The sequence below is a fragment of the Vanellus vanellus genome (genome assembly GCF_965231255.1).
Source record: "Vanellus vanellus genome assembly, chromosome: Z".
In the NCBI taxonomy this organism is placed as follows: Eukaryota; Metazoa; Chordata; class Aves; order Charadriiformes; family Charadriidae; genus Vanellus; species Vanellus vanellus.
Genome location: NC_138908.1, coordinates 63359141 through 63374065, shown reverse-complemented (window position 1 = coordinate 63374065; position 14925 = coordinate 63359141). Strand labels below are relative to the sequence as shown.

At 43.1% G+C, this 14925-nt stretch overlaps 1 protein-coding gene across 1 annotated transcript in view; it reads left to right on the top strand.

The window, feature by feature from the left end:
* Positions 1 to 14925, top strand: part of SERINC5 (serine incorporator 5) — a gene marked incomplete at its 3' end in the record, with an annotated part of 36882 nt that overhangs the window by 18122 nt on the left and 3835 nt on the right. The window contains exons 3-9 of the mRNA XM_082497429.1: positions 3085 to 3263; positions 3578 to 3660; positions 6579 to 6672; positions 8277 to 8488; positions 9328 to 9423; positions 12325 to 12451; positions 14118 to 14184. Coding sequence (XP_082353555.1) covers positions 3085 to 3263; positions 3578 to 3660; positions 6579 to 6672; positions 8277 to 8488; positions 9328 to 9423; positions 12325 to 12451; positions 14118 to 14184 — 858 coding nt within the window. The remainder of the gene's footprint in view (positions 1 to 3084; positions 3264 to 3577; positions 3661 to 6578; positions 6673 to 8276; positions 8489 to 9327; positions 9424 to 12324; positions 12452 to 14117; positions 14185 to 14925) is intronic.

The window sequence follows — 14925 nt, the reverse complement described above, 5'->3', positions numbered from 1 at the left end:
GCCAAGCCCCAGCTGGCTGGAGCCTGGACATAGTATGGTCATGTTGGCTTGCTTCATGCACTGCATGTATTTCAGGTGCCAGCAGCTTTCCAGAGGGGAAAGCAAGTTCAGGGCAGCCTGTTCCTGTTTCTGTAGATGTTGCCATCATCTCAAAGGGTTTCACTGCACTTGGAAAATTATTGACACTGCTGTGATAACATCATTGCTTGCACAGCAACCGAGGCGTTTATGTTATCTGAGCACATACTGAGTTTCTGTAGCAAAAATGTTTTGTCCCCTACTCAGGCTAAAGAATTTAGCTTACATTGCTTTTAAAGGTCTAAGAGTAGATATTCCACTGTATCAAACTTGGCAAATAACTAATCTGTGACTTTAACAGCTGGCAAAACTACCCAGCAAATGGAAAGTCTGGTAAATCACATAGGCTGGGCAGCAGCTGAACATGTTTTGGAGGTACAGAAGTTTTAAAAAAAAAATAATTAGTCATCTTTAACTTTCAGTGAAGAAGCCACATAAGCCTTGATAAATTGTTCCCAGCAGTAGACCATCCTCTCACGAAAACATGCCCTTTTCATTATATCAGCCCTTTTGTCCCCAGCATTGTGCTTGTGTTTATTATCTGCCGGGGTCCCCAAGAGTTTGATTTTATTCCTGTTTTGTTCCTTCAGGATCACAGGTCTCCAAAAAGGGCATTCAATCCCACAGGACTATTCCTGCGGCCATCACTTATTACTGCATAGTGTTGTGCATACTACATAACGGCTGAGCTCTTTGTTGCTTATGTAGGCACAAACTGAGCTATTGTTCTTGTGAATCCATCCATTTTCTCTCAGCCAGATCTGTAAGGAAATTACTACTAAATGGAGAAAGGAACATATAGGGTCAAAAATCCCATCCAAATCTCTGTAGAAACCTATGCAATTAAAGAAGATGCCCATTTACAGTTACCCAGAGATCTGTTTTTAATTAGCTAGTCAATTAATCAAGTTCCATGGTATTTTTTTGTTTTGTTCTGTAAGTCTCATAAGCAAAACGCTGCTTGGTGCCAAGTACAGATGTTACAGAAGTCTCTCTCCTTGGTCAAGACTATCATCTATATAAAAAAAAATCTAATCTTCTCAGGAATATTGTTAGTTCAATATTATGCATCTTTTTAATCTCTGCTGACTGATGGTTATTATAGCCAAAGAACTGGAAAGCATTAATTGACAGCCCAGTTTGCATTGCTGTGGCCCCTTGGCTTGCTCTGGCATCACTGTGGCATTGATAGGTCCCTCAATTATTCCAGTCAATCCATTTGCTTGTTTTGAGTGCTGGCACATTTGCCTTATCTGATGTTTCATTGCCTTTCAAGACCTGGGAAAGGCATTGCTGATGCTGCAGACAATTTCTCAGGAGCTCTCTAAAAACTCCTGGATGCGGCTTAGCCACAGCTGCTTGCTTACTGTCCAGCTGCTTCCACGGTGGCTACTCATTTCTGAGTTAGTTCTGAAGGAGCATCTGAGTGGTCCAGCTTGAATCCATTCCTGTAACACCACACAGCTGCGTTGAGACCTGCCTTTCATCTCCTTGGCTGATTCTAGCCCACCTAGGATCAGCTTGCTGCCATAGTTAGGTTTGCTACCCTTAGCACAGCAACTCGGTGTTGCTGTGAGCTGCTAAAATACTTGCTCTTTTTGGGAAACTGCGAGGAGGGTTGTTGAGCTCCTGAGTGGTTTGGGTTGCTGGCAGAGGATGAGAAGTTGCATACCCTGCTGAGGGAAGCTGGCTTTCAGAGCCTGGTGGCTGGAAGCCAGCAGTTTACGTGTTTATCCCTTTTTTTCCTGCATCTCAGATGGCTTTCTACCCAGCTGGGAACACTGCCTGATCGCTTGCTCTCGGGTCGTGTTTGTTCTCTCCCTGTCCTGGTTTTGTGTACTGACCTGCCTGCTGAAGGAAGGAGAGTCTCCTATCTTTGCCAATTTCTTGGAAATGTTCAGGGATGGTGTTCCCACAATCTTTGTATATTTTTCCTGAGCAAAATCTGGCTGAATCTTTTTCTGGTCTGGTGCCTGTTTCCTTTGCCCGAGTTATTTATTTGTGCATGTTGTGTCCTGGCACACATTGTCTTCCGTCTTCTCCAGTTACCTGTGCAGGTAGCAGCGATTGGCTTCAGCGAGTTTGATGTGTTGCTCAACTGGTCTCACCAGCCTCAGCTGAGGGCTGTAAGCGTACAGAGAGGCCCTTCTTTCTTTGCAACAAACAGGGATTTTCTAATTAAACGCCTCTGTTCTGTGCAGCTGAATGGCTCCCCAGCTTGGGGGGGGTGTGTGGGGAGGGTGTCTGCATGGAGGGACCCCGCAGAAGTGGGTCCTGGACACGTAGACCTGATTTTTTTGAGCACACAGCATCATGTCTGCCTGGTGAAACTGAAGCCAAAATGTGCAGCTGTTTGCTTTCCCCTCGCGGCGAGAGCAAGGCCTCACAGGCAAATATTTAATGAGTCAAGAGAAAGGTGGAATTTTCCTGCCTCTCTGTTAATTTAAAACAAAATTAGGACAACTGGCATGACTCCCTTTCGGAGGCTGTGGTGGAGGGAAGGGGGCTTGCTGCCCCTGTGTGGCTTGAGTGTGCTTCGGTCTACATTTCCACCGAGGGCAGCACGAGCCAGAGCTTCCAGCCCTGCAGCCCCATTCATGCCCCTTCAGCTGGTAAAACCACTGGTATGGCTCATGTGAGATGGATTGCTGAAGCAATCAAAGTCTTCTGCTGTAAAGCATGGGAAGAAGGGAGAGGGTCCCCGGAGTGAGGGGATAAGGAGTGAGGGGCAGGGATAGCTTAAGCCAACAGAGCTGAAGGAAAGGGAGGTGGACTTGTACTCCAAAGCATTTGGAAGGAATTGAGAGTGGAGGCTCTGGAAAACTTGAATCCCTTGTGTTTTATGTTTATTTATGTCCCTTGAACCCTTAAATCCAGGCTGAGGGGTATCAAGTGTGAAAGGTGCCAAGCCAGTGAAAACTGTGGGTGGTGTATAGATGTAGACATGCTTGGTTACGAGGAGCCCTGTGTCCTGTCTAACGGCTTGTAACGTGTTGTGCTTTTCAGATTCCCTTCTACAAGCAGATGTGCAAAGGTATTCAGGCGGGTGAGATGTGCGAGAAGTTGGTGGGATACTCTGCAGTGTACAAAGTCTGTTTTGGAATGGCCTGTTTCTTCTTTTTGTTCTTCTTGTTCACCATCAAAATTAACAGCAGCAAAAGCTGCCGAGCATACATTCATAATGGGTGAGTATTTGTTTGATTGCTTAATTTCCACTTCTCTTTACAGGTTTGTGCTGCCTGCTTTCCAGTTGAGTGTAGTACTAGGCAAAAAAAAAAAAAAAAAAGCCAAAACAAAAACCAGTTGATTTTACTGCTTTTGTCAGCAATAATGCAGTCAAGTAAAAGCTAACTAAAGTAGCAGTTAGTCATCAAAGGCTCTTTTTTTTCTTGTTGGACTTTAAATAGAGGTTTCTCATGGCACTTGAGCACTTGAGTTGAAGACCTCTAATTCCTGTTAAAACCAGATGATTTATTTTTTTTCCTCTCCTTTTGTCCAGATTCTGGCTCATTAAACTTATACTTCTGGCAGCAATGTGCTCAGGAGCCTTCTTTATTCCTGATCAGGACACTTTCCTCAATGGTACGTCCTTCTTGCTTTGTTATGCTGCTTTGTTCTGTACTACCTTGTGCGTGGTTATAAATCCTAAAGGTCTGATCAACGTGAATGTTGCCATATTTCTTCAAGTAAAGCCAGTATAATCCAGGTACAAAAGGAATATTTGAAGCTGTATGGAGGTAACTCTGTGTGCACAGAATACGTGGTCTTCATGTCAATGTGCATTAAAGAGCATGTTTTTTTTCTGACCAAGAGTGGCCCAAAAGAGTAGGTAAAAATACCACTGCGGTGCTGTCTTGCAAATTCTTTTAAGAAGCAGGGAGCTGTAATGGTGCACAAGAAATTGTTCACTCAGGAATGCAGAGCTGCGTGTTAGTTTGGCTTGTGCAGGTAGCTCTGCTGTAGCGCAGCAGCGGGGGACCATGCTGCATGGTGGAGAGGTGCCAGTGCTCAAGGGGGGACAGTGATTTGCTGGGTGCTGGTGGTGGCTGCCTGGAAACCTGCAGTGCTGCAAAACAATTTGGGGTATTGTTAGCTTTCAGGCTGGTGGCGTAAATGCAGTACGGTAAAATTAGGCTTCTTGGGGCATGTTGCCAGTGCTCTGCTGAGCACTTTGCTGTGCCTGAAGCATTTCCAGTTTTGGAAGGTGCTATGGCACCACACAGAAGTGCTGGTACTGGCCCAGTGCTTAAATGCCAGCCCTGGGGGGTGGGGACTTCTCACAGGCCTCTTGTGGGCTAGAAGCAGAAATTCCGGTGATACTGAGATGAGTTTGCCGGGTACTTGTAAGCCCTAAAGCTGTTGAGTCTGGGGGATGGAAAGGGATGGGATCTGTAGCACAAAGGGGCGGTTGTGTCTGCTGCCTCCTTCCACTAAGTCTTGCTTGGTTAGCTGTGTTTTCAACACCGATCTCCTGTATCTGGGGTGTTTAAAAGGGCAAGAGGCAGGAGTAACATGGAGGAAGTGAATGCAGTGGGCAGACATATTGTGAGCACTGTGCTTTGGGAAACTAAGGTAAAAACCACTTCAGGTGAACACTGGTAGGGGTAATTCAGCTTCTTGGTCTTACTAGCTGTTTGTTTGGTCCTAGTTCAGTCTGATGCCCCAGAAGTGAGGGCTCCTTATCCCTTTGCAAAGTCAGGGGATGGCTGTGTGCTTGTCCATAGAGTCTAATCACTGTTTGGAGTAGAAGGATGTAGCGGTGGAGTGCATTGTACTCATGAGCAAGCGAGACTGCCTGTCATCTTTGCAAGTAACCTTTTTCATGGTGAACAGTTGTCAAGAAATGAAGTGTTTGGGGAAAAAGGGAAACAGAACTTTTTGTGGTGATTTGTGCTGTTTCTCAACAGCAGTCTTACCTAGTGGGGAGATACAGCATAACAAGCTTTCTATCAGCAAATTAGCTCTTGACTTTTCTGTCTAAAGCTGTATTCTGCACATACCGCTTAACTCTCCTCCAGTCAGCCCTTGAATTTGAGATTTACAGGTGGTTTGGGTATTGTGTGGTTTTGTTTTCCCCTTTTTTTCCCCTCCAATCAGGAAACTTGCACTGTCTTTATTTGTTGTTTTCTTTTTTCTTTTTGAGCATTCTCCCAGTTTGCTTATTTTTTCTCAAAAAAAGAAAAATGCTCTTTCCATGTTTCCCATGCTTAGCAGTTTGTTAATCACGGAGGAGGAGTATTACATGCAAGCACTATGTTTACGTGGGTTGTAGTGTTAAATCCATGCTGGCCAGGCTGACCTTACCTGTGATGGATCCATAAACTGTCCCACGGTGTCCTGCCTGTGGCAGTGGGAGATCCTGAGAGTCTGGCTATTTAATTACTTACTCCACTGGTGGTCTGCTTTTTCTGATTGCCTATCCCAAACGCACATGCATACCTTGTTCTCTGCCTATTTTTTATATACTTTTTTACATGCTAGCTTCTACTGGTTTTTGTTTTATTTGTTTGAAGAACAGCATGCGTATCAAAGTGCAAACAATACGTTTAGTAAAACCAGACAAATGGCATTTTTGCTTGCTTTCATAATGACCTTATGGTACAGAAAAATAAAAATAAAAATCTCTACATATCTGCTAAGAGTAACATGCCCTGACTATTCTGTTCTTCCACTTCATTTACACAGGCTTTTTTCAAAAGGAAAACGCAATGGTAGGATATAGCTGAACTTTGCTAGTGCACTTCCTTGGTCTTCTTCACTGAAATCAGCTTCACACCTGGAGTCATTTATAGGCTATGCCCTGCACAGCAGCACAAGCTGCATGCGCGACTAAACATTTAAATAGGTATCTGTATTTCCTCAGAGACTTCTGGTGTTGCACATAAGAGACCTGTTGTCCGAAGTATCCAAACAGCTACCCAAATATAGTATATGTAGGTCAATGGTTAAGTAGTCAAATAACCTGTCTTAAAACTAGTCAGTGAATACCAACTGTTCCCATCTCTTTGGGAGTGGCTCAGGACAACATTCATAAATGGATAAGCCCCACCTTTGTTTTTCTGTGGTACTGGAATCTGGAAGGGAAGAAATCACCCTTTTTAGTCCTGGGTTCCAGTACCTTGCAATTTCAGGGTTTAGATTCCTGTGAAATGCCTTAACACCACCTCCCTCCTGCCAGTCACAAATAAAGGTTTCAGTGTTTTCTGTCTGAATGTAGTAACTCATACTCTCCACAAAAATTCTCTGGGTTAGGGAAATTCAGTAAATGTCCTAACAGGCTTACTTTGAAAGCGTAGCAGGTTGCAAGCTGAATTAATCTCTGAGCTAATCTTGAGTTAGCTGAGCTGGCCTTTCAGCTCAAATCTCTCATCTGCTGCTACATCTGTGGGCTTGAGATATTCAAACCACATAATGGCTTCACTGCATAGACAATAATTCCATTTTATCTCAAGGGAAAGGCGACTGCAGTTTGACCTATTTTCTGCTTCTCTGCCTTGCAGCCTGGCGCTACGTAGGAGCAACAGGAGGTTTCCTTTTCATTGCCATTCAGCTCATCCTGCTTGTTGAGTTCGCACACAAATGGAATAAAAATTGGTATGTGTTGGGCAAGTAGTTATTTGCATAAAATTCTGGTGGACTTCTGAACAATACGTTTCGTTACAAAGAATTTAAAAGTAGCATGGGTGTAATTTCTGAAAGAAGACACTTTATGTCAGTATTTAGAGCTGTTCATCTTTGTTTCATCCACTTTCTCCTTCCCCAGTGGAGATGTTTCTTCCTTATGCACTTCTACTCTGCTGATTTATTCTTGATCTGAATTGCTTGGCTTCCAATAAGTAGTAGGGGGTTGGGATGCAAAAATCTCATACTTTAAGTTGTTTTATATTTTATATAAAAACATACCCGTTAAGAAACGGAATGGTACAAGAGAATAAAACTGAATTTGCAAAATGTAACATTGAAACTGAATGCAGTAATGTAAACTGGTAGATCCTGGTTTTTTGTGTCAGCTTAATGCACATCAATTTTATTTTTTTCTGTACATGAGAACTGCTACTTTCTCTTCAACTTTTTCGCTTTCATGTAAATACACAAGATTCCATTATTGACCCACATATACCCAATTTTGGCATTGACTTAATTTCTGGTTTAAGCATGTTTGCTCATACCTTCCTAGCCCTTAGCCTCTCATCAATTTAAAATATTTGAATTGTCCTCCCACATACACGCAGAAACTCCTGTCTCCACCTCCACCCTTTCTGTGCCTCATTTCTATCTCTACAAACCTTTGCAGTCCCCTTTTGTTCTAGTTAGCGTACTGACTGTTAAGAAAAAGTCTTGGCAGACCTTTGGGCTTTATCAGATACCTGTTTTCAGGGAGGAAGAGGTGAGATCACCTTATACCACAGGTATTTTTACTACTAATTACAGTACGTGCTTTTCTATGGATGAAAGATTTCCAGCAGCGGCATTTAACTTTAGCACTCTGTACATTAGATAGTCTTTGAAATTAAGTCGTATTCCCACAAAACAAAACAACAAAAAATCCCCCCAAAAACTTCCATACACCAAAAAACCCTTTGTGCCAAAACAACTCTTTTAGTTGCTGCTCCTAAAAAAAATCCCAGTGATCGTTGCAAGAGGTGTTTAGAAGGTGAAGAGAGGAAAACAAGATGGACCACGCTTTAACTGAGGGGACTGATGAGATAGACCCAAATGGAGAAGAGGCTTTTTGAGCGAAAGGGTAGTAAAACTGTCGAGGTAGCACAAAGGGCAGAAGAGAGGCTGTGCCACATGATATGCCTTTGCTGTCCATGTATGAAGAACACCGCTCACTTTCTCAGCCTGGGTCACTCCCGAGTTCCTGCTGAGGAAATCCTTCAAGTATTGAGCTGAGATGCGCTGATGGGGCTGATCCCAGAGACTGGAAGCTCTAGGAGTCATGCTGGGCTATAATTATGGAAACAGCTGGGCAAGATAATACAGAAGATAAACACTAATGCTAAAGAATGTTTCTCTGTTTCATGGGAGGAACCTTGCAAGGTCCTGTGTTGGTGTAGTGACGTACACATGCTTCAGGAAAGTAAGCACTGTAAGCACTGCCTTTTGTGTTTGAGGATATGAACGATTCCAGTATTAGAATTTTATTTTGGGGGGAAGGGAAGACAAAGATAAGGTGCTTGTCTCTCTCTCCCCAGGACTGCAGGTGCAAACCACAAGCAGATGTGGAATGGTTTGCTTGCCCTGGTTACTCTCATCTTGTACTCCGTTGCTGTGGCAGCCCTGGTCCTCATGGCTCTTTTCTACACGCGCTCAGAGGGCTGCATGTACAACAAAGTCCTGATCGGTGTTAACGGTGGCCTGTGCCTCTTTGTGTCACTGGTGGCCATATCGCCCTGTGTCCAGAATCGTGAGTCCACTGACCCCTTCTCCTCCTGGGTTTCTGGTGCTGCTACAGTTGTGTGTGTGGAGGCATGAGCTGTGTTCTGGTCAGAAAGTCTCATGATAGTTCAGAGCTGGTGCTGCTCTTGCGCCTGTCCCTTTATCTACACTATGAAGTGCTGTCGCTGGTCATCAGCTCAGCTGCTAAAACTGCAAGAAGTCTGAGACATTTTGCATGTGCCATCAGGCGGCCATTACTGTAAAGAAGGCTCACGTGCTGATGGCGGGTAATGTGTTGCGGAGCTTACACAGCTCTTGCTGTGGTGGCAGTTGAGTTAATAGAGTTAATAGCTGTCAAACGCATTCACCACTGTTTTACCATTTACTTTTGACTGCTTGTGATTTACCATCTGTAAAGTTTGGGCATGGAGGAGTTGACAGTCGTATTTCATGCTTTGGTATATTTTGTGTGTTCTGTTAGTATCTTGCATACGTTGAACCTGGAAATAGTAATTTGAATTACTCCAACACAAATTTTATGGGCAAGTAAAACTATCATGGCAGCTTGTCAATAGCCTTTGGAAAGCTGGTACTTGTGGTGGGAGCAGAGGGGTGATTCTTTACTTACGTGGGAATCTTTAATGCCTTTCTAAAACAGCAAGCAGAACTAAAATACAGACTCTTTTATCTTTACATGCCAGTGGAAATGTATCTGAAGTGCCTCAAAGACTTACGAACTGCTTTTAAGTAAAACATAAAAGATACTCTTCTCTTCTGAAAGATACTAGTGTGCTGTTCTCTAAAGGATATGAATTTTTTTTCAGTTTGTTAAAATGTCTGAAAAAATCACTTCTTTTTCTTGTAAAGGCCAGCCCCATTCTGGTTTGCTGCAGTCAGGAGTTATCAGCTGCTACGTTATGTACCTCACTTTCTCAGCACTATCCAGCAAGCCACCAGAAACTGGTAAGTTATCTAATGTTTTATGTAAATTCTTTTAGACATGCCATGTATTAAAAGCAAGAATTTAACAAACCTGAATTAAAGAATTCAGGGATATAGGAGTGCTGGGTTTGGTCTGTTCTGGCTTATGCAGAAGAAATTGCAAATACTAAAAATAAATCTGTGCTGTAGAGAGACCATGCAACTCCCACTACATGTACCTTAGATGCTTTGGTCTAGGGGAGTTTAACTTACCTTGGGTGAGTTGCATCTGTTGCACCAGAGCAATTCCAGCCTGTTTCCTACAGACCAGTTTCCCAGTCCTGTAGCCTGTCCTTCATGTGGTAAATGCATGTTCTTGTATGACAAGACATGACTAAATGTGTAACGTGCTTGGTCACATGATGGGAAAGGAGTTGGAACAAATGGCTCTTGGATGCCTCTGGAAGAAACTGATGACCAGCTGCATCCAAAAGTTTACTAGGTCCACTGCCAGTTAGTAAGTGCTGGCCATCAGAGTGGATACTAAAATCACTTATTTTCTCCTAGAACTGGTATGCTACATAGCCTTAGCTCTGGACTTGTAATGGAGCAAAAACTTGAGTATCACTTGTCTTTCATTTTGAGAGGAAACATTCTGAGAAAGGACTTGGAGTTATGTTGTGGTTGTTTGAGGTGATGCTGTGCTTCAACAGAGTTTCTGTACTCCACTTGCCTTCTAACCATTAGCTTTGCAAGCCAGGAGTAGGGAACTCACTTGAGTTTTAAGTTCTTTATGCTACAAAAACACCGCAAGACTTTACAAGTACAACTCAAACTGTTTCCTTTTCCCAGGTAACCATCAGATTCACCTATTTGGACAGGGAGCATTTTTTTCGCTTGCAGAAGACTTTTCTGGTTCAAATTAGTAATGCTAGAACCCCCTCCTTTATATTTGCTCAACTATTACTGTTAAATAGTTGGAATAAGAGTAATTAGAGGAAAATAAGTCCATTGGCAAGAAGGAGAAGTTTTTACAGACACATCCCAAAAAAAAAGGGGAGAGATGGGGTAAAGAATCTCTCTCTGTCACACTTGCATAGGCACGGGCATGCATACACAAATGTATTCCAGAGCTCAGAAGGAAAAACAGACAGAACTTACCTCATGTTGACTCATTCCTCAAGGAGGGACTTTCAAATTGGCCATCTTGCAAACTGACCACCTTGTAAATCAGGCTTGAAGAAAGTATTTATTTGAAACACCCAAAAAGCATAGTTGCAAATGTCTTTAGAAGGAATGGGCAAACATAAGGTAATGTCTGTTGAACCTGTGCTTATCACCATGTGCCTTAGCTTTTTGGTGCCAGACTTAGCTAAAAGGCTTGCCAAACAACAGACCTGCCTTGCTGCAGATATGTCCCTGATGGATGCAGGTGGGGAGTTCTGCACCTCTCTGGCCAAGGTGTTCGTGTGTCCAAAGAAGGGCAACAAAGCTGGTGTGGAGTCTAGACCACAAGTCTTACGAGCAGCAGCTGAGGGAACTGGGGTTGTTTAACCTGGAGAAAAGGAGGCTGAGGGGAGACCTTATTGCTCTCTACAGCTACCTGAAAGGAGGTTGTAGCAAGGTGGGGGTTGGTCTCTTCTCCCAGGTAACAGGCAATAGGACAAGAGGAAATGGCCTCAAGTTGCACCAGGGAAGGTTTAGGTTGGATATTAGGAAAAATATCTTTACCAAAAGGGTTGTCAAGCACTGGAACAGGCTCCCCAGGGAAGTGGTGGAGTCACCATTCCTGGAGGTATTTAAAAGATGTGTAGATGTGGCACTTAGGGACATGGTTTAGTGGTGGACTTGGCAGTGTTAGGTTGACAGTTGGACTTGGTGATCTTAAAGGTCTTTTCCAACCTAGATGATTCTGTGATTCTATAAAGGCCTGTCATCCCTTCTTTTGCTCCCACCTTCGCCCTGTCCCTGCTGTTTGTGTGTGCAGCCCTGAAGGGCCACATAAAGTCCTCCTCCACCAAGTATGGGGACTGAGTTTGAGTTTATTTTTAACCTGGGTGTAGCCTTTGCTGCGATTTGCCCTCTGCCCCTACAAACAGTTGTGCTGTCCCAGGGGGGGATGCAGAGTGGCTGCTGGAAGGAAGGAGGAGATGGGAACACAGTTTGCCTTAAACAGCATTGGCTCGGAAAGCTCTTGATTTGAGATAAGGCGCGGCTGTAATTTCTTGCTTTGGGGTGATGCTGTAGGCTACTGCTCTGATTTGCTTTGACCCCAGGCAGACACCAAAAGCCAGATGCATCATAGAACATCTGGGACTGAATTGGTTTCATTTCAGGGACCTAGAAATAGTATTCTTGTAGATGTTAAGATAAAATCTTGCCTGGAAGCTAAAAGTAGTATTTGCTTAGATGTTAAGATAAAATACTGCCTTTAACTGGTGCGTCTCCTTTTCTTTGGTCTTCTGTATATCAGTCTGAGAACAGAGCAGCTACACACCACCTTTTTTAACTGAGTATGCATTTCATAGTTGTCCTCAGTGCACCCCTGCTGTCAAAGAAATTTATGGTCTCAGGTCTGTACTCTCTTGGTGTTATATGGCTCTGTAGTCGTAGGTGGAGTGTTGGTAAACTTCCAACTTATTATTTCTTAGTTCACTAGACAGACTTTTTCCTTGTTTGTCTGCTCTGGTCAAACAAGAAATTTTAGTACCCTACTAAGTTGCTTTTTTGTTTTTCCCAAAACACAGAATCTGCTAGGTCAGATTTACAGAATTTTTTCCTTTTGATCTTTTTAAAAGATAGATAGAAGCCATTGAAATATACCTACCTAGTGTCTGGAGTAATAAAAATACTTTACTGAAAACCTTCAGTCTGAAGACTACTTTGAAATGCAGTGAAATGAACTTTGCTAATTGTTCTCTTTGTTTCTTTTGTTTTGTGAAGTCCTGGATGAAAACAATCAGAACATCACAATCTGTGTCCCTGAATTTAGCCAAGGCTTGCACAGAGATGAAAACCTGGTTACTGGCCTGGGTACTACCATTTTGTTTGGCTGCATTTTATATTCTTGGTAAGTCTGGGGGTTTGCAGTTACCTCACTGCAAATGCAGTGTTGTGGTCCGACTAGCGAAAGCTTATAGGAGGCCACATGCAGACAAAGTAACGGAGAAGTAGGATGGAAGTGAGCTGGGAGGTTCATATTCTCCGTAGTTTCAGAATGGTTAGATGTTTTAGCCATAAACATTCAACAAGATAATATAACTCTTGAAACAAACAGATTTTATTAAAACCGAATAGAGCAATTTACACCTAGAGGTGTAGGGAAAAACTTTCCAGCTGTCCATTATCCCAGGCAGTCTCAGGGTGTTTTGATTCTGTGTTTACTCTGTCTGTAAGAAAAACTGTGTAGTTATGTCCATCTAAAAAAGCTATCTGAAATTTCTGTAGCCTGCTGGCAGAGGCTGTGACTGTTCCTTGAAGGTCTTTAAACCAACAAAACTGGGAGGGTTTAGGATTTCCTGTGAACAAGTGATGAGCACTATAGTGCCATCAGGATTTTCCAGCAATCTCCTGCTCTAAAAAAGTTTGTGCCCATATAGTTGTGAAGCTTACCTTATATTATTGCAGCTCACATCAATAAATTAAGTCATGCTATGGGATGGAGAGGGGGGGAGTTGCTGATGATTGAAAGGTGATGTATCTCTTGTTTTGGCTCTGTGGGTTGCCAGGAGACAGCACTGCCTGTCGACTGCAGGGTTTTAAGCAGGTTCTGCTTCAGAATCAGTCCACTTCAAAATTCGCATAACGAAATTCCTTCATAATTTTGAAGTGAAACCAAGAGACTTTCTGAAGAGGTACCACAGCTATTCTTCTGCTATCAAATATGCACGTGTGTTCCATTTAATTCTGATATCAAATATACGTATATCACAGATCATGGATCTAGTTCATATTAGAACAGTATTTCCAGTGCTTCAGGAAGGTGTTTGGGGAACGCAGACAACCTTTATGTAGCCTGCAGGGGAAGTGCACCACATAGCTGGGGAGATAAGAAGGCCTTCAAGGGGAGTGTTTTGAAGTATTGCTTACTCAGGCTCAGTGTGTACAGCGAAGCATTAACACGTGTTTCCCTGTGGGTAGTGGGAACTTTGCATTACACAAGCTGAAAGGGGAAGACAGGGCAAGAAATGTTTCTAATCAGAAGAAACTAGAAAGGATTCCCCCCAGACAACCACAGTCGTGCAAGAAAGTGATTTCCAGCAACTGGTACACTGACAATAGTGGTTGGTAATTTATTTTTGAAAACTGATTGCTGCCAGTGACCTGTTACTTTGCTGACAAAGTCTTTACAGAAATACTGAGCCAAAGTTATGGCTGTGCAGTTAATATAAAAGCATTGGTTCTGCACAGCAGGGGAGATCTCTTCTGAATTGCAAATTGGAGAGCTTAGCTCTTTGCTCCTGTCTGATGGTGATGAATTCACAGCTTTTCAGGAGTGTCACTACTTTTAAGCTGGTGATTCAGGCTGAGTTGGCCAGTGACCGCCTGTCAGGCTGGTTAATACTCGTGCAGAACAAACTTTACGTACGTTTAGTGCTTGATGCTATATCCAGGCAAATGCTTAGTTAGCTTAGACATGGGAGTAGACTATTTATGTTTGGTGTGATATTGAAAAATTGCCCTGTTGGGCATATACTTGTGCTGAGGGGTTTGACACTATCTTCTTTTGTTCCTAGTTTGACCTCGACAACACGTGCAAGCTCAGAGGCACTGAGGGGAATATATGCAACACCTGAAACTGAAGTGAGTCCTTGCTTCCTCCCACAGGATTCTGTGCAGACTTCCTCATCTTCTTTTCTTGCTTTTGTTTTCATGGCTAAGTAATCTGTAATTAGGTGAAAACAAAAGCTAGTTAGTAGCATGTGTGTTAGGTGCCTCTGGGTATGGACTTGTCAGAACGTTTGTCCTCCACGTTGGCCCTTCTGCAGCTCTTGCTGATCCCGTGGAAGTGCCTTTATGTACTGAAATAATTTGCTGCTTTTGCAGTTTATTTAACATCCTGCAGACTTCCTGAAAATCTTATTGTGCTCCACACAAGCTCGTGTCCCCTCATTTGAAAGAAAAGTCTGCAGGGAAGCTATCAGATAAAGAAGTGTGGAGGCGTTCTCAAATGTTTTCAGTCCTGGTTGCCTTTGTTCTCATAGCAACTGACTATTATCCCAAGTTCCTATCTCTTATTTCCACACATAAGTACTTCCTTTCTTTTTGCCTATAATTTAATCTCAGATTATATTGTCCCTGTTTCAGCAGTACAGGTTTCTTCATTCCACCTGCCTATTTCTTTGGCCTTCTTATCCTGGGAAAACCCAGAAACACCAGGAAATCAGTGTTTTTTTTGCTAAGTAACGGTTACCCCTTACTTAGGCTTGCTAGTGTCACTCCTCAAATGCATGTGTGTGTTTGGAGGATGAATCTCCATCCCTAGCTCTCTCTACGTTGGTGTCACTTGCACCTGCAGTTCTAACTTCTATTTTTCAAACCTTT